Below are 22,912 nucleotides of genomic sequence, written 5' to 3' on the forward strand. Positions count from 1 at the left end.
CACTGCCTGCATCAGTGTGAGCGGCGAAGGGGATCGTGAGCTCCCGCTGCCACCGCATGAGGAACTCAGGCTGTAGCCACCGCCGCTGCCCATGGGCGGGGTGGGCAGGCCGAAAACATCGGTTAGGGTGGGCGACACGGAAGGTGGCAGTGAGGAACAGGGGGTGAGGGAGGAGGTGCAGTCTGGCGGGCTGCAGGGGTGCGGCTGGGATGGGAGGCTGCTGGGTGGCGTGGAGGTGAGGGCAGCAGCAGCAGCATTGTTACGCATTCCTGAGTCTTCGGGGGGTACCCTGAGGGGAAGACACAACAGGTTAGTCACTGTCACACTGAGGCCATGATACATTAATACTGCTGCATCCTTTCGAAATATTAGACAGGAAAAGATTGTTCCATGTTCCTAAAACCCACAGTGAGTCAGCAAAGTTGGGAAATCAGAAAAAATGTATGTCCTGAATTTTGGCTTAGTTTGGGTCAAGCCTTCATTTCCTGTACTGTAACTGGGGCTGATTTTGAAGTGACACTGGTTACTTCGTTATCTAGGTTATTTTGTCAGACTGTGGAGCTCGCCCTCAAGGCTGAATAGATTAAATCAAATCAAAAGAGTAAAAACTGTGAGATGTCCCTTTTTCTTATTGCTTTTACTTTCATGCACTGTTTCCTGACTTTACTTATTTAATTACACTTTGTTTGGGTCCTAAAAGTTGTCTGCTCACGTATTTCATGTTACAGTTGGTCCAACTGACATTTGTTTAAGGTCTGTCACTAACTGGGCCGAGATAAACAGTGAGGATGAAGATGGTGGAAGATTTTAGATTTGTAGTTCATTTGTTTTCGTTAATAAAAAAAAAAAAAACAATCAGTGAACAAGACTTAGAAAGCTTTCACACAGTGAGACCTGAAAACCCTCAAGAGCAGTGACCCCATAAATAAAAAAAAAATAAATAAATAAAGGTGGGTTATCCAGACAGGAACGGCAGTTGATCTCGTTCATTAAGGAGGCAAATCAAGAGACAGTGATGTGACAGAGGAAGTCATCTGGAGTGATAATGGATGCCTCTTGTATGGAAAGTATTTGGGTCATTAAACATCTGTGAAGCTACATATGTTTAGAATTTCACTGTTGAAGATTAAAATCATGTAATGCTGCTAAATGAACAGAAGCTGGCAGCAGCTGATGAGCATGATTAAAATGATTGCTGCGTATCTGAGATATCCTCCACTACTGTCAGTCCAGTCACCACTGTCACGCTGGTTCCATCATCATCTGTAATATGTGTTATCTTGACCTGTTATATCAGGTCCTGTTTTATACCTGTTGTATACCAATTTTTTTCAGCCACAATATATGAGCTGCTGTTAAACAGAGCCTGAGCTGCAGCCGGAGGGAAACCTGCAGGACTCACCCCACTGAGCGGCTCATAACGGACAACTGGCTCTCTAACCTCTCTGCAAATTTACAGTCCAACGGGCAGCAGAATCAGAGCGGACTCAATTGTATGCCCCCAGAGGAATTCACATAAACAGGTGATAATCTATAGGAATGGGACAATGTGCAATTTTATCATACATCCCATAAAAAAAAAAAAGAAAAAAAAAAAGAAAACCCTCAAAATAAATTGGTGTTACATTTCCTTCACTGGAATCAACATTAAGACTCCCCATGACGACTCTAAAGACAGTTAGGCCTTAATAATTCCTGTAAATGTGAAATTGAGCCTGGTTTGCACTGTAGCTATTTACTGTAGTATTTATTTATACATCAGATCTTTATTTACCAATTTGTATGGTAAAGCCATTTCTGTTTGTTTTGGAGCTATTTTACTAAATCAAGGCAAATTTTCCTAATTATGAAAATAACATCATGGCTAGATTGGACCTGTTCTGTAAGCATTGGGTACCTTGCTTTATATTCTAGTTTCCTCTAAATGGGACCATCGTTTAAAAATCATGTTGTACTGAAGAAAAGTTACAGCCTGACCCTTTTTTTTTTTTTTTTTTTTTTTTTTAATAAATTCTATTATAACCTACACTGAGCAGTTAATAATTGAGTCTTTGGTAAAATAATTTCCATTTTCAAGTGAAGCCAATGTGCCTATAGGTGAGAGGATGGAAGAGACCAGTGACATTATAAACGCAGACTGACAGTATCTTTACTTCAGCAGGAGGGGGGAGCATGATACTAAACATGAGTGTGCAGGTCCAACCACAACGAGTGAAAACAAGTAAGAGAGAGAAAACACCATGCCCCGCTTTGGAAAATGTGATTGATGTGCAGATATTTGGAACAGGGACACACAAGGACACCCTCCACAACAACATGGCAACACAAAACAAACCCATGCAGAATGGTGAGGAAAGAAGTGAGCCCGGTGCAGAAACCAGGCTGGACCTGACCTCTTTACTCTCATGTCCACTTTCCCACCAACTGTACAGTGTAGCCTAGATATCGCCCTTCCCTAGCTGTAACATATGGAAGAGCCCGAGGGAAAGCGAAGGGGACTAAAGGGGAGCCGTGCTGCCAAAATGGAACTGGGCCATTGTTAAAGGGGGCTGCCTCCACCCGGCCCGGGCACTTGGTGGAAAAACTTACAGCTCTCACTTTTTCAGCACCGGCTTTTCCACAGGAGGTCGTGGTGGATGGATGGATGGATGGATGGACGGACGAGATGAGACAGAAACAGAGGACAAGGTTAGATGTGTGAAGGATAACATGCAAAAAAAATACAACACATACATGATATTAATGAAAAGACAGGGATGGTGAAACATAACTGTGCAGCCACATTTTTTATATTACGCATTTTCATGAAAACACTGACTTATAAATTACCTCAAAATGTCTCGGTGTCCCTCTCTGCTTCCATTTATTCAACACCTTCTGTTCTGACTTAAACGGATATGAAAAGTATGTAATTGCCTATTAGACTAATTAGCACAGCGCCCCGTTTAGCTTCTCTGACCTTATTACCATTTCCTGCAACTACCAAGAGCCATACATACCAAAAGAGGACAAGCCATGTCTCTGACCGTCTCTGAAGAACCTGAATTTATGCACAGTCAAACTTAAAGAGCATCATCATGTTCAGAGGAAATCTAAAGGGAGACCTCATTTCTGGCTCACCTATTGGTAAATAGGTGTATTTCTACAATGGGAGTCACCTTGCTGTCATCCATTCGCCTGCTAATTGCCATTCTGTCAGCCATCTTGTTTTTTTTAAACCAGCAGAAACCATGTCTGGAGAAGTTGGAGCTGAGGAGGAGGAGTGATGGCTGGATCTGACCTCCTCTGTACTCTTATCTTGGTTCAGTGACAGTGTGTGAATCCCAGTATGAGTAAAACAAACCTCTAATCAATAAAAACCAGAACATAATCATTTGTTACTGCTTCAGTTGATTTAATTTATGTTGTTAAACCTTCACTTGAAGAATCAGGAAAGAAAATCAAAAGTAAAAAAAAACAAAAAACAGATCATAATATGCAGCCCCAAACCAACAGTTTATCAGGGGTGGGCAAACTACGGCCCGCGGGCCACAGAATCCTATCATAATGAATCATTTGATCTTGTCCTGTAATGTCTGGTGTTCCACAGGTGGCGCATTGGGTGCAGTGATACTTGATTATACTCTCTTTTATAACTCTGCTATTGCTCTGAAAGCATCTGCAACAATGAGTGGGCTAAAGAGAAGAAAAGTCGACAGTGAGTGCCGAGTGTTTAAGAAGGAATGGACAGCTAAATACTTCTTCACTGAAGTCTGGTCAAAGGCTGTATTTGCCAAGAAACTGTTGCGGTTTCAAAGGAATACAAAATCAACCGTCACTTTTCCACCAAGCATGCTAACTACGCTAACAACCAGTCAACTCAAGAATGGACAGCTACCGCTCAGAGGTTGGCTGCCATCCAAGAATCAAGCACAAAGGCAAGTTATTTGCTGGCATTCAAATTAGCAAAGACCAGCAAGCCTTTCTCCGAAGGGGAGTTTCTCAAAGAGTGCATGGTAGACACAGCAGGTATCTTGTTTCCTGAGAGCAAGAAAAATGTTGAAAAAAATAGCTTATCACACGCCTCGCCTCCGGAGGAGGAAGGCGGTCGGACGGCCACAGATTTTTACCTTCAGCGCATGCATGCACGCAAGATGGTTGTCGGGGGCAGCACAGTGGTGTAGTGGTTAGTGCTGTTGCCCCACATGAAGAAGATCCAGGGTTCGGTTCCCAGGTTTCCTCCCACCATCCAAAGACGTCTAGGTTAACCGGTGATTCTAAATTGACTGTAGGTGAGTGGTGGTGATGAGTGGTCTCTGTTTGTCTTTGTGTGTTGGCCTGATGTGAGCTGGGATTGGCTCCAGCAGCAGAAACAGTGAGTGAGTAGCTTATCACGCAGGACAGTGATTTGCCATGTTGAGCTTATTGACAAAGACTGGACATAAAGGACACCGCTCAGCTTTTAATTACATGAGGGATCAATGATGATTTTGAGATAATGGAGGAGTTTTTGGCCATGGAATCGCTAAAGGGGAACACGTGGAGAGAGGACTTGTATGACAGTGTGTCGGGGGTCATTAAGAGGAACAAGCTACCCTGGAGTACGCTCGCCAACGTTACCACAGATGGATCGCCAAATACGACTGGAAAAAATGTTGGGCTGCTCAAAAGAATCCATGAGAGTGGAGGACAACCCTGAGCAGGTTGTTATTTTCCTTCACCCCATAATCCACCAGGAAGCACTGTGTAAATCCGCGTTGCAGCTTGACCACGTAGCGAAGCCAGTTGGAAAACTCAATAACTTTATTCAAGCGAGGGGACTTCACCATCGTCAGTTTATTACGTTTCCTGAAGAAACAGATGCTGATCGCCAGGACTTGCTTTACCACTCTAATCCAAACTGGTTAAGTTTGGTATGTCAGCGAGTGTGGGAGCTCAAACAGGAGATCATCTCATTTTTGAAGCTACTTGAGAAAGCTGAAGATTTGCTTGAGCGGAGCGACACGGACTGGCTTTGTGATTTAGCTTTTGCTGTGGACATACTGACACACATGAATGAGCTGAACGTGAAGCTACAAGGGAAAGACCAGTTTGTGCATGAAATGTACACAAACGTCAGAGCCTTCAAAACCAAGCTAGCTTTATTCTCAAAGCAAATGTCAAACAAGTCATTCGCTCATTTCCCCACACTGGCTACATTGAAAGAAGCCCCTCAACATGTGAAAAGATACAGGAAATCACTGGACGACCTGCATGAAGAACTCTGCCGTCTGTTCTCCGATTTTGAAAAAATTGACGTCACTTCAGCTGGTGTCATGTCCCTTCACACTAGAGCTGAAACGGTGCCACAGAACTTACAGTTGGAACTGATTGATCTCCAGTGTGACGTCTTAAAAGATAAGTTCAGCTCTCTTAAACTGGATAAGTTTTATGCCTCGTCAAGTGCAGCCAAATTTCCAAACATCCAGAAGATGCTGGTGTCGTTTGGCTCTACATGTGTGTGTGTTTGTGAACAGACTTTTAGTGTGATGAACACCAACAAAGCACCCCACAGATCCCAGCCGAGTGATGACCACCTCAGATCTGTAATGAGAATTGCCACAACAAAACTAAAACCAGACTTTGATGCACTCGCAAAAATGGGTGATCAACAACACTGTTCCCACTAAAACGTGAATGTAAATATTGACACTGTAATGCCTTTCTGTTTATGATTGATACGTATTAATCATTAACCCTAACCCAACCGGGCCCATCTGTCACATTTTAAAAGTCACTGTGGCCGATCAGCCAAAACGTTTGCCCACCCCTGGTTTAGGTGCATTTACACAAATACACAGACACACTTGAAGGCCTTTAGTTCAGCAAAGGGATGATGCTGCCCCTTTATCAGCTGAGTGCGTTGAGAGGAAAGTGTTGCAATTCTATTGATATCTGTGTCGGGAGACCTCGCGTTTGCCACACCCACACATCGCATGACTCCCTGCACACACACACCAGGTCACAGTCACACACTGCTCTTATTTATAGACGCTCAGAAGCACGCATGCGCATACACACACACACACACGCACAAACACATGGACTGACTTGGCTGTGCAGGGTTACATAATGCTGGCCTACTAAAGCAGCGCTGCACGTGACCTGCGTGAGATGATGTTGAACTCTGTTGAGGGTTCGGCCTGCCATCTTCCATCAATCTCTCTCTCACACACACACACACACACACACACACACACAGAAATACACACGCCCCTCCCCTGACTCAGACTGACATCACTGCAGGCCTCAAGGCTGCTCTCATCATAGGTTGCTAGGCAACCCTTTCGTCCACAGTCACAACCAACGCACATTTAATCTGGGAGGCTAAGAGACGAGGATGAAAAAAAAAAAAAAAAAAAAAAAAAAAACATCACAAACGTCCTAAAGAGAAAATCTGATTTTATCTGTTACCACCGGTGCTGAGGCTGATTCTCTAACATCCAGAAGAGAGAGAGGAGGGAAGGATGTGCAGAAGAGCAAGAGAACAAGAGAGCAAAGGCTGGAGAAGGCGAGAGGAAGACAGAGCATGTTTGAATGGAGGCCATTTCCTGCGTGTCTGTTGCCATGTGTTTGACGGTGACAGAGGCAGGACCACCTTCACCCTCCTCAGGCTTCCTCACACAGTGAGCTGCTCTCAGTCTGCTCACTGGCTACAACCTGATCCGCTGCTGCACCGTCTGGCAGAGATAATCTGAGACCCCAGTAACACGAGAGAGAGCGGGGTTTAAACTTCATCTCACATTAGACGCGCACACACACACACACACACAAACAACACTGCTTTTAATATGCAGTTTGTAGTGTGACTGATGTGATCCAGTTCAGTTCTTCCGTCTCTTTTGGCTCAAACAAGCAGATGTTGTCCGGCGCTGATGTGACAACAGCACACACTGATCATCCTGCTAGAACCAGCCAGTCGCTTCTAATAAGTTTTTTCTCCCCAATTGTTTGTCAGATGTGTGTGTGTGTGGAGGAGCGGGGTTCTTCTCCCCTTTCTCCCCTAAATATGATTTCTTCCGGTTTCATAAGAAGCTAAGATGGCAAAGGATAACTTTGGTTTGTGATTCGCTGTTCTGAAGCCTCCAGTTTGAAAGGGTGATCACATCAGGTCGTATTGGGCTGGCATAGACTTTCATGTTAAAATGTTTCCAGCAGAGCTGTACTCTGTAATGCCCAGTTACAAAGACAGTGTTGGGCTCAGTCCTTATTTCATTCTTCAGGACAAAAACTCACCTGTTACATTTTGGTATGGTTCAATGTTATGAAGAGTTGCGGGCCTCGTCAGTGACAGGTGGGGGAGAGTATGTTTCACACAAGCTGCACTGAAGCCAGAAAACTCTTTTTTTTTTTTTTTTTTTTTTAAATCTAAATTGCCTTTTGCATTAATTATTTTGTATACCACTATTCATGCTCGTGTCTATTTATATGTACATTTACATATTTCATCATCATGCATCTAGCTTAATCGTCCTTGTATCATTTTCTAATGTAATGCACTTTGAGCTCTATTCCCTTGAATAAGAAATTGTAGAGCAATTAGAGCAATGGAGTAAAGTTTGTTATGATTATCAGGACAGTTAACTCATTGACTTTAGAGAAGGGCCTCACATAAACTCATGTCAGATAACCTGCACTATCGCTTTAAGATGCTGTACTGTACACAAAAATCATTGTGGTAATGAAGGCCATTAACTGAGTTGATTATTTTAATTTTGTTGTGTCTCATTCTGCATCATCTGCAACAGTTCTATCATAACAAAAACTAGCGAGTATGCGCTTGCTGTTTTCAAAATTACATTCAGCATTGACTACAAAGTGATGAGTCACATGCCTTAGCCCAGTTAGAGTGAATTTGGTATGTGGCTGCCGCAGGTTCAAATCCTCACTGGTGATGCTTTATTGCACATTTCCTGACTCTCTACAACTAAAACTAACAAATAAAGCCATAAAAAGAAAGATTAAATTAAATGTAATTAAAAGAAAATTTTTACTTATGACATGAAATACACAAAAAGTTTTAAACCTTGGAACACCTCAGGAACTGTCCTGGTTCAGAGTTGTTTATTCATTCATTCATTCACTCATCCTCTACAGCAGTGATTCCCCACCGCTGTGCCGTGACGTGTGGGTGTGCTGTGGGAGGTTGTCAGATGTTCTGTGGAGGATTGTCCAGTTTCACCTGATTGGTACTCGAAGCCTTGGAGTGCCTGTCGTGCGAGGGATGGTAGGTCTTCCACAGTGCACTTACGTGCTACGACACAGCGGTTGGGAATCACTGCTCTACCGCTTATCTGTTTCCAGGTCACAGGAGTCAATCCCAGCTCACACTGGGTGAGGGTGGTCACCAGTCCATCACAGGGCCAACGCACACAGACAGACAGAGACCAACAACCACTCACACTCAGACCTACGGACCATTTAGAGTCACCAGTTAACCCAAACATGATGTCTTTGGATGGTGGGAGGAAATCGGAGCACCTGGAGGAAACCCACACAAGCACGGTGAGAACATGCACACTCCATACAGAAAGACCTGGGCCAAAACCAAAACTGTCCAACTTCTGACCAGACAGCAGCCTAATGCTCTAACAGGACAGTAATACACCAAAGTACAGAAAAGCTAGAGGAGGGGGGGGGGGGGGCTTAGCAAGGACATGACAGCAGCTCATGGAACCTACCTGTGAAGCTGGGAGACACAGAGGAGCATGAAGGAAGAGGAGGTGAGGGGACAACAGGAGACTGGAAAGAATGAAGATGAAGACATAAAACAGGTGTGAGTTGAAGATAAGATGAGTACAAGGTCAACAGGCATGACTTTGATCTGCAGAGGATGAAAATAAGGATGATATGATAGCATGTGGCATGAAGCATGGAGAAGGGAGGGGACACAAGTTGGCATACAAGGCCTGGACCTGAGTCACTGTCAGGCATCTCACTGCAATTACCACTTTATTGATTTAAGATTTCACATTTGATCAGAAGGCATGGGCGTCCAGAGGAATAGGCTGTTTCCCTCTGCTCTCTACACCTCTGATGAACGATGGGCCTACTCATACAAAATGCATGTGAGCAGTGAATTATTTATTGTGCTTTTTATTTCCTTCTCATACAGAGAGGGTGTAAGTTTAAAAAACCATGAGCTGAGCTGGTTCAGGTACAGGGTACATAAAAATGTTGTCCCACTTACTCCAAATGTGACTCCAGCATGTCCCCAAAGACCTGAGACACGACTGTACCACACGACCAATTCTTATATCCAGCTTATCAGAAAGCAAATAGGATACACTCTCAGATTTAACACTAACCCCAATAAAAAGTGAGCGAATGAGATTAATGACGGACGCTTACACAAGACTAAACTCATCAGGGTAACCCTAATTCAAATTCAATACAACAGAACACAGAGCTCACAAACTGAGACTGCTGCTACACTGACCCAAGACCTGGATTCAACACCCTTTTCTCCTTCTGCTCTACCAAATATTGTGCCAAATTTGTGATATATGTAGAATGTACAAATACATGCTATAAGGAGTGTGAGCCACAACGACATGAAGAGTATCAGGTTCACTGTCACTGTAAACCTCTAACTTGTCCGACAAACAGCACACCTCAAGGGTCATCGCTCACTAATCGTTGTTATATTCAACAAGACTGATCACCAGGGAGGAAAATCCTTCTTCATAAAACCTATAATCAATAATGAGAGAAGTTGAGGACCAGCTCATCAAGGTTCACTTATATAATCCCTGTCTTTTGAAATACATATATAAAAACTCATAACTCAACACAATTATTAAAAACAGGCCCACTGTGATATAATTGTTAGCATAATTAAAAATATAGTATCAATAACTAAACAAGTTCTGCTCTGTACCATCGATGTACACAGGCTATGACACAGCCAATGATACATGGAACTGGCTGCATCAAAATTAACATTACTACCTTGAAACATTATCAGTTTAATTAACCCGTCCATTCAGAGATGTTTAAAATAAATTACAATATATGAAGGTCATGGTAAATGTAATCAAATAAAAAAACCCTCATTGAATACAGTAAGTGAAGACTTATCACATACCTTGTTCCAAAGGCCCCCCTGGTTCCAGTGGGGGAGTCAAGGATTTCTCCTGGCTTGGGTGGCCTGTCTCGATTCATTTGCTGCAGAATGGAGCTCAGCTCGGTGATTACTGTGTTCTTGGCGTTTGGTGTGGATGGGGGACTGCACAGCTCAGGGGGCTGATCGCCCCAAAGCTTGGATGTCCTTTGAGTGGGAGTCCGAGGAGGTTCAGATGGGGGAGGGGGAGGGGCCTGAGGAGGTGACCCAAAGGACTCTGGAGGCTCTTCAATAAGAGCGTCGTGATAAAGTGAGGTTCTGTTGATGACAGACTTGGCCTTAGGTTTGGGTGGGACAGGGGGCCGATCCACGAGGAAGGCATGTCCATCTGCGGTGGCATAGAGGCTCTCCAGAGCACTGTCGCAGAAGCCTCCCTCTGACGACAGGGTGGAGATGCTGGAAACGGTGCTGGTGGTCTCCATGTGCTGAGGATCCCCGCTACTGCGGCTGTCTACCTCTTCAATGCCTGAGTCACCCACCCCTGACTCTGGGTCAGGTGGAGGAGGAGGGTATGAGGGGGTCATGCTGTTTGCCACCCGTTTATGTTGATCAGAGACAGGTGGAGGGGCGTGAGCATGGTACGGTGGCAGAGGAGGTCCCCCATTTCGTCTCTGTTGGTGAAGCATCTCTGCAATGGCACTTGCCTGGTCATCCGGAATGTCAATACTATTGGCAAACTCTAGCGGTGGTGGAAGGGGCTCTGAAAAGTCAAAGTCTTCATCAATGTCAACTGATGCCAGAGGTGGAGGGGGGATACGGAAGGGCAGCTTTACTGGTTCATCCAAGGATTCACCTAAGGGAATGCTCCTCCTCCGTAACGAGGCTGGCTGGGGATTCGGGGCCAGAGTAGTAGTATTGAGTGGTTCGGGTTGGTTGGGGTCCTTCAGCTCAGATGGCCTGTTGCTGTCCTGCCCTTCTAAATCTTGGTTGTTCATTTTGTTTGCATCTGTGCTTGTGTGCACCATCAGGAGCCCAGCTGACTTGGGCTGTGATGTGTCAGCCACATCTGCTGGCGCACTTTTCCTTTCTTCAACTGCCTGATGCTGCCTCTCTTCCCGTGCACCATCAGACTCATACTTCTGCTCTGTCACCTGCCTCCGCAGACCACCTCGCCCAGGCCGTCCCATGGTTGCCGTGGAGATTGCAGCAAAACTGGTCTCAATCCCAGAGCGTAGTTTGGTGTCAATAAACAGAGGTTGGTTGAGGTCTGGTTTGTGGCTTGGCTGAATTGGAAGGGACTGGGCTTCATGCTTGGGGATTTGCTGAACCTGAGGAGGATTTGGTGGTTGATTCTGAGGGTGGTTTTGTTGCTCTTTCATGGCCCGGTCCCGAGCTGCCAGGGCCAGAGCCAGTGGAGAATTAGGATCCAGGGGCTTGCCAGTGACAGGATGGAGGTAGGTCCCATTGGCCTTGTAGTGGCTATTAGGAGGACTGGATGGGAGACTAACAGGACTGTCCAAGTTAGGACACTGGCCTGTTCTGGTGTTCAGAGGTTCCCGCACCACTGTTGGCTCAGGAGTGTTAAAATCTGTCATGTTTCCACTGCCTCCCCCAACAGGGGGCCCGAGTTGTGTGGCAGGAGGAGGAGCCAATATCCTTCGAAGACGTTCATCGCTACTGAACATACCGTCGTCGATGGACTTTGACTGCCGAAGGCGAGGGGTTGGTGTGGGACCACTCAAGTCCTCATCCCCAATGTCTATTGATTGGAAGGCAATGGAGTTCTTTTTTGCTTCTAGTCTCTTCTCCCGGTCTCTTACTGCCCCGGCAATAGCTGCTGCGAAAGGGTTGTTTAGAGAAAGCGGGTCTTCAGGACGCAGACCTCCACCAGCAGTAGGTGTGAGAGGTGGGTGTTCAGGGGTTGTGGGCTCGATCTCCATACTGCTACCCTGGCTGCTCTTACCACTGCTGCTGGTGGAGGGCTCCTTGACAATGATTGTGGGAATGGGGATGGAAGAGCACGTTCTTTCTACAGGCGTAGTAGGCATGGAAACTGGGCCCGAGGGGCTTGCTGGCATGTGACACGTTTTCTCAGGACTGTCCTCAACATTGGACTGTTTTACTAACATGCCCTTCCTTCGTGCTGGTTTCGCTGGCACATACAGCGTCTTATTGCCCACCTCAGAGTAAGGATTTTCAGGCACTGGAGTGCGCCCTCTAGTGCGTGTGCTCTCAAACTGTTCTGAGCTCTGGCGGAAATAGCCACGCCTCAGCGTACCAACGTCAGTGGTTCGGCTAATGGTTGTCACTGCATTGGATGAGTTCTGGGTGAAGCTTGGTCGCGTGGTGCCATAGCTTTTCGGTGTAGGGCCAGCAGCTGAGTTGTAGGCAGGCGGGGAAGGGGGTGAAATGGCTGGGGGAGGAGGGATGTCTTCTGAGGTGTCAGGCATAGAGAGGCTGCGGGAGAACTTGAGAAGGGGAGGTATGAGGAATCCCTGCTTCTCATCCTCCGATGTTCCTTGGAGAAATGGAGAAAAAAAGAACAAAATGTGAGGATCTGGGAGGACCATTTTCATATAAAGCAAGGCCTTTCTTTTCTACAAGAAAGCAATCATTTATCATTTAAGTGAGCTCTTTTCTTAACCTTAATTATACCAACATTGAATTCATGAAATTTGTGAGAGGCTGGATGGATTGGAAAAGATGCCAACTACAAGAAAAAATGGGAATGGTTCATTTTGTCATTGTCATTGTCATCTGCAGTCTTTAAACATTTCATTGATAAAAGCTGGGGACTTTCATGTCTTGGTTTGGGCACCTAGTCAATGAGACACTATCCACACAACGGAGGGACTGTTTCCTGTGTGCCCTGTGTCTCTGTGTTTTTCAGGTGGTCATCCAACAAGAATATATTGAATATGCCATCATTGCACTTACTGTGGAAAAAAAGGCTTTCTTTTTTTTTTTTTATTACAATAATGGCAGCAGAGCACATCAAAGGAGCTCTAAGTAATGTTCACTTGCTTGACGTCCCTTAGCACAGAGAATGAGGTCTCAGCATATGTTTAATGACCTCCAATATTATCGCCTGAAAGCATACTTTGCTGACTGGATCAATTTATCTGTAATTATCTTCAATAATGCTGGAGCAAGTCCTCTGAGCATTGTAGAATATTACTACAAGCTAAAAGCACAAAGTACTGGACTAAGAACCTGAGCTTATACACATCAGCTCTGTCCCAATTCAGGGGCCGCATTCTTTGAAGGCTGTCAGCACAACTAGACTGTCCCATTTTGAAGGCTCCTTCATATGGGGCAGACAAGTGTGTCCTCCTTTTCTTGGTTAACAAAGGCTCCAATGAGTGGATCCTTCAGAGCCCAACTTATCCATTATGGATAAGTTGGCCCAAGATCCATTATGGGCCAGTAATGAAAATAATAATGCAATAAAAACACCAACAGAAAGTCATTGTGGATAATACTTTCCAATATGAGTGTTGGGATTTGCTAACAGTACAACTGTTAAAACCAAGGACCCCAAAAGCTCAAACTGCTCGGCAGCAGGCACTTTGTGATGCAACACTAAGTACAGGAGCAGCTGATGATGTGAAGCAAAAATCCTCTAGATACCAGACCATCTAATTTAAAGCTGGCCCCAGTCTACAACAAACTACACTCTTGCTGACCTAGTCCTTTTAAGGTCGCAGCTCCATAATTGGACACACCGACACACATACAATGACTATATGTACATCATACCTATGGACTTTTGCTTTTTCATGGTGCCCTTCTCTGGTATCCCAAGGAAGGCCCCTGGCACAGTGGGCGGCACCACTGCTACTCCCTGACGGTCGTGATACATGGACTGCAAACCAGAGTTGTCAGTGAAATACCTAGATATGCACACTTTGCATTGAGAGCCTTTGCATTCAGTTCATATGAATAAATATGATGAAATACAAATTGGTGTACAGCAGTTACAACCACCTTTCACATGACTTACATTCATATCAGTGGGTGTCACCAAGCAGCGACTGGATGGGCGTGGTTTGATTGTGGCGATCTTCGTATCAACAGGAGAGGCCGTCTGGGCGTGTGTCATCTCTTCAACTTTGTCTGCAACACAAAGGGATCCATAATCCATGAGCAACAGAAGTGATAGAAGAGGGGTTAAGGGAGTGGGGGGTTGCCTTGCAAAGCCTTAGTAAAGTTTCTGATGGGCCAAACACAAGCTAATCATTCAGTAAGACCCTTCCCCATGTCTCCACGTTGAATTGCAATGAAACTGAAACAAGGACCATTGAAACGTATTTCAGGGATGGGCGGGAGGTCTGTGACTATGGATGCGTTTGGGCGTGTCCAGCCTCGGAAGCCGTGCAAGTTCGTTTCAAACAGCCGACTCAGCAGCATCATCCAACTCTGAGGGTTGTTTCATCATTTGATGTAAAATGAGTAATGAAGGTGAAGTCGGTCAAGTTTGCCATTTTCTTTCACTGTCTTATTTACTTTAAGCTTGAGAAAGGAATCAATGGCAAATTTGGCGGAACTGAACTTCCCTCTGGTCTGTGATGATGCCATCAGATAGAGTCCACCTACAGGGTTTTGCTCAGAGAAGCTACATGCTAGCCCTGGTCTAGCCTCTTCCTGTATCACCTCCCTGGCTAGCTCTATCTAGGATGGAGAAAGTTTCCATGCATTAGGGCAGTGATTACTTAGAGTAACTTGGAAAACAATCCTCTTCTTCTGCGCATCTACACACAGAGGAGAGGAGTGGAGAGGGGGGAGAGGTGGGAAGAGGAGGACAGGGGAGGAAAGAAGCATCAATGACCTTTGCTATGATTAGAGCTAAAACACACATATACACTCACACAAACAAACAAGACAGAAAAAAGATGCATTTCCCCCAGAAGTTAATTTTATCTCCCTGCAATCTGCTGCAGGGACATTTCATTTCAGTTTCTTAGCCTGAAACTGTGTACACTCTGCTGTGGTTACTGGTACAAATTAAGACTCTGGTTCTGTGTGAAAGGTTTAGGAGGTGAACTGCTCCTTTAATCGACATTGGGTGACAGGACTCAGCATCCAAACAAGAATAGAAGCAGGAAACAAGGAAGAGGTGGAACAGGAAGAAGAAACAACAATCTGTGGTTGCGAACAAGGGACAGATGAGCTTTAAGACCTCCGTTTGATACGACGTCAACATTAAACCATGCATCAACAACATTTAGGTCACTGAAGTTAAAGAAACAGCTGCAATCAAAAACAGATTGTAAATCATGCAGGTAAAAATTGAGACATCATTTGGTCTGACTGAAAGTCATACAAATCAAAGTTTAAAATATTAGCTAATTACAGTGAGTTGGAGGAGGGGAAGGGAGGAAGGGGGTGACGTGAATCAGTCATTGGAAATATACTGGATCAAACTTAAAACATGCCTACAGTAACTTACCACCTTTCTTTTTCCTTAGAGTGGCTTAAAGGGGCAACAGAAAAAGATTTGAGTCTTTAGAGCATAAAACACAGACTCATTTTGAGCAAAAATGTTAATGCTCAATACAATGTATTTTTCATCTATTTAAATGTGTTCTCTTGCAGCAGACCTGTTTATCTCATCATCAATATATCAGAGCATGTTAGTAATACTGCTCCTACCAAATGTGTAAAGGCTCAAATATGCAGCTCAAAAACAAAGGGGAAAAACCCCTGCTCAGCAGTTATTTTTCGATCAGCAGTTTTCTGCAGCACAAGTAGACTCCCTCCCCTGTCATTCATTCATTCGCTTTTCATCTGACTCAGTAGCAAGCCACCATTAAGTCAAACAATGGTTTGTGTGCTACTGTTTTGAAGCCTCCTGTAACCATCACCAAGCTTTTTTTTTAAGCAGGCAGTGGAGTATTATATAGTGTACAATCAATGCACAAAACAGTCCACACCTTAGCTGGTTTATGAGCTTTTGTACTTATAAGCAATAAAAAGACAAAAAGACAGAAGAATACATTTCCCCTGAACATATGCAAACATTACAAACACGTGCTGCAAACCCTCACATCTTCTGGAGCCTGAAACTGGTGAATTTCTACTTAATAAATCAATTCAGTGTTCAATCCATAAGTCATATTGCCACGATGTTTATGTTTATCAATACATCAGAGCCACGGTGGCATGATGGTTGCTCCCTCCTCCTTCCCATAGTTCAAAGACAGGCAGGTTTAGGTTAATTGGTGACTCTAAATTGCCTGTAGGCATGAATGTGAGTGTGAATGGTTGTTTGTCTCTGTATGTCTCTATGTGTTGGCCCTGTGATGGACTGGTGACCTGAGTGACCCCCTGTTCTCGCTTGGAACATCAGCTGGAATTGCCTCCAGCATTCCTCGTGACCCTGACTGGTATCGTAAACGAATGAGTGCATTTCGTCAAGTGATTTTGTTTCAGAAGTATTTGTTTATGGTGGAGGATGCTCCACCTCACTGTGTTTACACTGTGGTAGAGTCAAGTTTCTGTAAAAGCTAAACATTTTTGCTTAAAACGTGAGCTTTTATTGTGAAGGGATGTGAATTTCACTGTAATTTCAGGACCCGTGAGGTGAACTAACCTCACTGCTTGTTCTTGATGCGTGGCTTGTTGAGCTACACTCTTAAAAAGTGGATACACCAGTTACTCTGTTGCTTAAGGAGAATTAGTCTTACTATTAAAGGGCACTTGCTGTTGCCATGGCAACAGTGACTGTTACCAAATCAACCAGAACTGAAGCAGCTTCTTTCTTTTACAAGCAAAAATGATCAAATGATGGAAACTTAAACTGCATCAGCCCCAACAAAAGCATCATTCAGCAGCTTGGCAGGAAATGGATGGTGGAAGTTTCTGCAGCACCGACTGCTTACCTTTGTCCACTGTTGAGAGATTATACCATATAATAAGAATCGGGAAGAAGAAGAGAAAGAAACAGACAGGCCATTAGACTCTGATCCCTGAGGCTGACAGGAGAACAACGGTGCAACCACGATGCTCTCACCAAGTTCTTCCAGTTCAGAGGTCATCGACTTGGAGCGCATGGACAGGGCCGTGGTGGGGGCTCTCTTTGGTGGTGGAGGAGCTGAGGCACAGAGTCAGAGAGAAGCCTCTAAATGCATACATGCCATTTTATTTTTCACAGGGATTCACAACTGAAGAAGTACTAGTGCAACACAGGTTTAGTTTGCATGCTGTACACAGGTGAAATGTGAAACAGTCTAAGACTGGAAAGGGGAGGAGGTGAGTAGTTCCTGTACATTCACTCTTGTTGCTCCAACAGTCGTTACTGACAGGAAATACATTAACTTGAGTAGTGTCATCTTTTTTTATCATTTGGCCTTCTTCCTGCCTCTGAGGAATATTGTTACATAACAGATCATCAGTCTGCAAGCTACTTCACTCTTTGGTGCTTTAACACAGGAGGAACAACTAGGAGCCGATCCAGACAGCAGAAGTGTTTTCACACCACTTCACGACACACACAGCCCTGATCCAGACAGGACAAGTCTCCATTTATGCTCACGGATGTCTGTACTGTACCACTGTGGAAAACATCATCTACCTTTTTTGCGTGCCGTGTCCTCAGGGTCCAGATTCCGACTCACGGTTACAACTTTGATAAGGAGACGGTTTCCTCCCTGGCGTATCATGTTGACCACCTGTCTGTGACCCACCTTCACCACATTCTCCTGGTTCACCTGTCACAAACACACAGCGGCACATTCATGAGGCCTGAACATTTCCTCAGCCTCTGGTTCATTCTAATATTTAGAATTACAGGGTGTTGAAAAAGTGTCCAATTGTGTGGGTAAGTTTGTGTGTTTGAGAAAACATGTGACTTCTGACATGGAATGTATTTTTACAGAATAACTTCGAGAACATTGAAACTTGATCCACCAATATTAGGCTGTATGATTTGCAAATATCGCAAAAAACATTATGATTTCAATTGGATTTACAGGTTTTGTATTTCAGATTCACTGAAAAGCTATGTAACAAAACTTTGGTAATAAATGCAGGAGCTATAATTGTTTTCTATGCTGATTGTTCAACCATGATTTTATACTCCAGACCCAGAAAGTAGAACGAGAAGGGGAGAACTACCTTCTCCATTCATGTGACAAATCAGGACACTAAAAAGGCGGTGTCATTGTCAGAGAGTTTGTGTTTGAGGCTGAGTTTGTTGTGTTGAAAGGAAAGCTGACAGTGAAAGGACTGTCAAATACTTCACACTTGCTTCACGCAACAACTCATTCACCCATTCACACCACCACATCCACATCCACTTTTCTATCACACACATTGATGAAACATCAGGGGCAATCTAAGGTCCAGTACTGTATGTTTCAAAAGGAAACATCAGCAAGCACGGTGGAGGAGACACAGTCAAACCAGACATTCTGATTAAGCAGGTGACCTGCTTTACTTTTTGAGTGGGTCCGAAATGTTGAGGCAAGACAGTGTTTTCAAAGTCATAATCCTTCACTTTTACAGCATCAAAAAAACAACAACAATCCAAAGCAGCCAAAAAAAGAATCATATACGATCTGTAGCAGCAGCTGTCACTTCAAGGCTGTTGTAGTTTACTGGCTTTGTGCTGGGACTGATGCTATGGCAGCTCGCCAAACTGATGGACAGATGAAGCAGTAGGGAGTTGACCAATCTGAGGTCAGAGCGAGGGACCAACCATTTGCTCCAAATGAACTTTACACAGTGTCAGAACTGAGCACACTGTGAGCCGATGTCTGTGTCTCAAATCGCTCTGCTAGTGACCATCAGTACACTAGCTTTCAATATGTATTTTGGGATATTATGAGTCCATTATATAGGGTATCATGACTCGTTACACATTTGGAGAGCACTATGAAATTGCAAACTGCCAATATAATGGACTATAACAAAGTGGTGGATGACTCCTCTTCACTTTTGAATTTTTTTAAATAGTTGCAGAGGCAAAATTTGTTTTAAAGGAAGTGGATGTAGACTTGTGGAAAAGAAAAAAATGTCCCTACTTATCACTTGATTTATTAGCTCAGTAAATAAATGATGGTCTGATTTAAAGGAAAATACTGTAGACCATAAAGCAGGCTATGTCGTATGTTGTAGCTGTGATTGACAAACTGTACCACACAATCAGGATAGCGTACAGAGCAGGTCAAAACCAGCCCTCACTTTTCCCCAGCTCCCCCATCTCCAGTAAATATTGTTTCTTCTGGTTTCAACAAACCAAGACGGCCAGTGGACCACGAACTAAAGGCTGCTGTTATGGAGGAATTCTACTGAGTCAGATAAAAGGTGAAAGGAGACGTCACAGAGACACTTATACGTTACTATTGTTTCAGATGTAAAACTACACTGGTTCTTTAAACTATGGATATCTTCTTACAGATATAAACACTTCAAAGTAAAATATGGAGGAGGTTGAAATATGATATTTAACATAAAACATGGCCCTTTAAATTTATATTTCAAGCCCACATTGAGAAGGAGAGGATAAGAAAATAAAGGAAAAGTTTGTACTTCCATTTTTCTGTGCAAACTGTGCAGCTGAAATTTCAATGACAATCCAGTTTTAATTAAAGGTGACCCAAGTGTGTGCGTCTGTGTATGAACATCTGAACAGCACCAAGTGTAACACTGCATACTACACGCTCATAACGCACGCACGCACACACCCACACACACACACACACACACGTGGGTCCACATGGACGGTTTTTAATCTCATTACTGCTGGTCTAATTTAATATGGACCCTGCTGGCCCGCTCCTGATCTCCTCTGTGTGTGTGTGTGTGTGTCTCTCTCTCTCTCTCTCTCTCTCTCTCGGACAAACAGTGAAGGAGGGGCCAGATGAAGGGATGAGAGCGGATGGCCTGGAGCGACAGAGAGGGATGATGGATGGGAAGAAGGTGAAAGAAAAGCAAAAGTGGTAGATGAGGGGAAATATAAAGAAAGGTCATAGCAACGGCAGTAGGGCAAGGTGAGGAAGGCACGAAGATGAAGACACACACGCACAGAAGAGGAGAGTTGGTTTTTGCTCTCTGGGCTTTAATCTAACACATGCTGCTCAGGCAGACATTTTGGTAATTAGAGAGAAATGCTCCTACAGCTGTTTTCACTGTGACCTTGTGTTGCCTCAGTGTTCACGCACACTGAAGTCCAATGATACAGTTCAGTGCACATACACACTTGTATGCTGGTTCTTGTATAGGGGGATGCCTTATGTAATCTGCTTTGTCTTTGCATTCTCTTATGTAACTATGCTAGTAGGATGGATACTCACACACAAACACATGAACATGCACACAATCTTGAGAGTCTGGTTGTTTGGATTTGTTGTAGGAATCATTTTGGAGAAGTCTAACAAGGAAAAGGGAAAACATCAGACCATGATTACCAAAAACCAGGAGTGTGTTTTTTGGCCAGTCTTTTATATTTAGTAATCATTTCATTTTCAGACGAAATTAATGAAAATGACATTCAACATTTAAAAAGTTGTGCTTCACGACACTACTTGTCAACACAAATATTTAAAGGTCCATACTGCTTGTAGGTAGACCTGCTTTTGATCTTTGATTGTATCAACAATCTCTAGGTTCTATATTCTGCAGAGATGTAAAGCTATACTAATTCATTTATGTGAAGAAATGTTCACCACAGAGTTTAGAGGCCCCAACTCTAACCCTGAGCTGCAAACATCCAGAAAGTGTAAAATTTCAATTACAGCATCTAAGTACTCATAATCAGCGATAATCTCTTCAGTAACAAGACCTTTTTCCAAAATGCAAAAAGTGCATCAAAATAAAAATAAAAAATAAAAAAGAAAGACATTAACTTCTTCACTCCAGTGTTCTATGTGTTCATCCATTTTAAGATGAATAATTCTCCATGATGGAGCTCCTTCTGTGTAAGCAACTAGTCAGATGAGAACATTGAGTGGCAAATCAATGCCTCTGCTATCAGTTACATGCAGACGATTAGTGACATTGATTTGTCTCCACAATCAATGCCTCTAGTGTGATGTCGAACACTGACGCACAAATGTGTGTTTGTTTGGTTGCTTGAATGAGTGACTGATGAACCGTTTGTCTCCAAAAAGGTGGAAAAAGAGCAATGGAGCCCAGAGGCAATAAAATGTCAACACAACTGCGGACCAACAACGTGAAGAAAGAAAATCATCACTGAACCACCAGCTTTACGGCTGAACATTAACAGTTTAATCAATAACACATGACACACACACACACGTCAGGAGGAAAATAAACTACCTCTCAATACAGTGTGTATGTGAAAGGCCTTCTGTCACACTTAGCAGAAGGGCCCATTCAAAAGCCATCACCATCATACTATCATCATAACCACTACAATAATTCCACATCAGACATCATGCCACCTATTTATCTGAACACCAGCACCTCCAAATTCAGCTGCTCTCTCAATCCGAATCTCTTCCGATTTAACCCCCAAAAATCTGATTAGTTATAATCTACACCTTGAGGACGAGTGCTGTAACTACACGCTCTTGATCCAGTCAGTCAGTGTGGGAAAGGGTTGATCTTGAGATCAGCTGATCTGTCCTCCATGATGTGAAGCGCAAGCACAAGTCCTGAGACATAACGTGATAGAGCTTCATTTGCTGTTTACATGGTCTTCTTCAGATGAAAATCCAGGTCAGGCATGATGTGGTCAAAAGCTCAAACTACTTTATCAACAACTTTGTGTGTATGTTCATTTACAGAAGTTTTCAGATCATTAAAATTTTGATACAACCGTAACAACCAGAATCTGTATGCATCGTTCAGTTGTGTTCACACATTTTTCTTCTCCGCACTTGTCCAAGCCTACAAATACCCAACTACAGATCAAATATCCAGTAGTTTCCTCTGCCACTTTCCCCAAGGATACAGACTCAAAGCAAATGAACAGTTTTCACACAAGGACTGTTATTAAATCATTTCGTTAACTATTGATGTTCTCTGATGGAGACACTCACCATTTCGATTGTGGCTTATGTTGAAGGTGAAAGCCCCCCCCTGCTGGGCTGTTATATTAATATGAAAGCTGATCACTGATCAGTGCAGCTCCTGAGGTCATGTGAGAGTCGTTGTCAAAGTAGAAATGTGTTATTACTGCAGCCAGTTAGTTATTCACTGTCATCCCTGTACAGTATGATATCATCTGATAAAATCTCACTCTAGAGGTTGAACTTTGGTCTTAACATTTGTTGCTGTTGTTAAATATGAATGGTCAAAGTAAAAAAAATAGCAGTGCTTTTGATGTACAAATACACCACCGCAGTCCAATAAAAGTGGACATGTATAAATGAAACTAAACTGAGGCCCTGTGGTATGTATAAAATGTATGTATTTAATTCAAATGGCATGTTTTTTTGGTCAGTTTGTAAAGATTCTATTATTTCTGTCACAGCACAGTCAGGTAGAGATGTGTTTAAGTGCAACCTTTGCTTCCAGACCTGAGGAGACTGGACTCTAAGTACAGCAGTGCAAACTTGGTGCGCTGTGTACTTAAATCAGCCTGTGAATTTTATCACGGTAACCCTCTGTCTTATTGGATGCCTGTTATTGACATCTACCCTCTCTGCACATGTGTCATGTTGCATTTGCCTTACGGACATGCAACTTCGTTTTCAGTACAACATCTGAAGCAAATAGAGTGATGTTTGAAGACATGGCTCTCAAAATTGTTTCACACCAAACTTGACTTATGATCAGCCACTCCTTCTTAATGTAATAATTTATTCAAAGAAAGGTTTTCTTTCATTTTATGTTGCTTTTTCTTGCACAATTTTAACAAAATTT

At 43.6% G+C, this 22,912-nt stretch overlaps 1 protein-coding gene across 1 annotated transcript in view; it reads right to left on the reverse strand.

The window, feature by feature from the left end:
• Positions 1 to 234: 234 nt before the first annotated feature.
• Positions 235 to 22,912, reverse strand: part of shank2b (SH3 and multiple ankyrin repeat domains 2b) — a 150,565-nt gene continuing 127,887 nt past the window's right edge. Inside the window, exons 17-24 of the mRNA XM_029497817.1 lie at positions 17,655 to 17,790; positions 17,094 to 17,174; positions 15,531 to 15,554; positions 14,085 to 14,197; positions 13,841 to 13,946; positions 10,106 to 12,599; positions 2,590 to 2,612; positions 235 to 289 (exon numbers count right to left, since the gene is read on the reverse strand). Of these exons, the coding sequence (XP_029353677.1) occupies positions 2,603 to 2,612; positions 10,106 to 12,599; positions 13,841 to 13,946; positions 14,085 to 14,197; positions 15,531 to 15,554; positions 17,094 to 17,174; positions 17,655 to 17,790 (2,964 nt within the window). The 3' untranslated portion in view covers positions 235 to 289; positions 2,590 to 2,602. The remainder of the gene's footprint in view (positions 290 to 2,589; positions 2,613 to 10,105; positions 12,600 to 13,840; positions 13,947 to 14,084; positions 14,198 to 15,530; positions 15,555 to 17,093; positions 17,175 to 17,654; positions 17,791 to 22,912) is intronic.

The sequence above is a fragment of the Echeneis naucrates genome, chromosome 3 (genome assembly GCF_900963305.1).
Source record: "Echeneis naucrates chromosome 3, fEcheNa1.1, whole genome shotgun sequence".
In the NCBI taxonomy this organism is placed as follows: Eukaryota; Metazoa; Chordata; class Actinopteri; order Carangiformes; family Echeneidae; genus Echeneis; species Echeneis naucrates.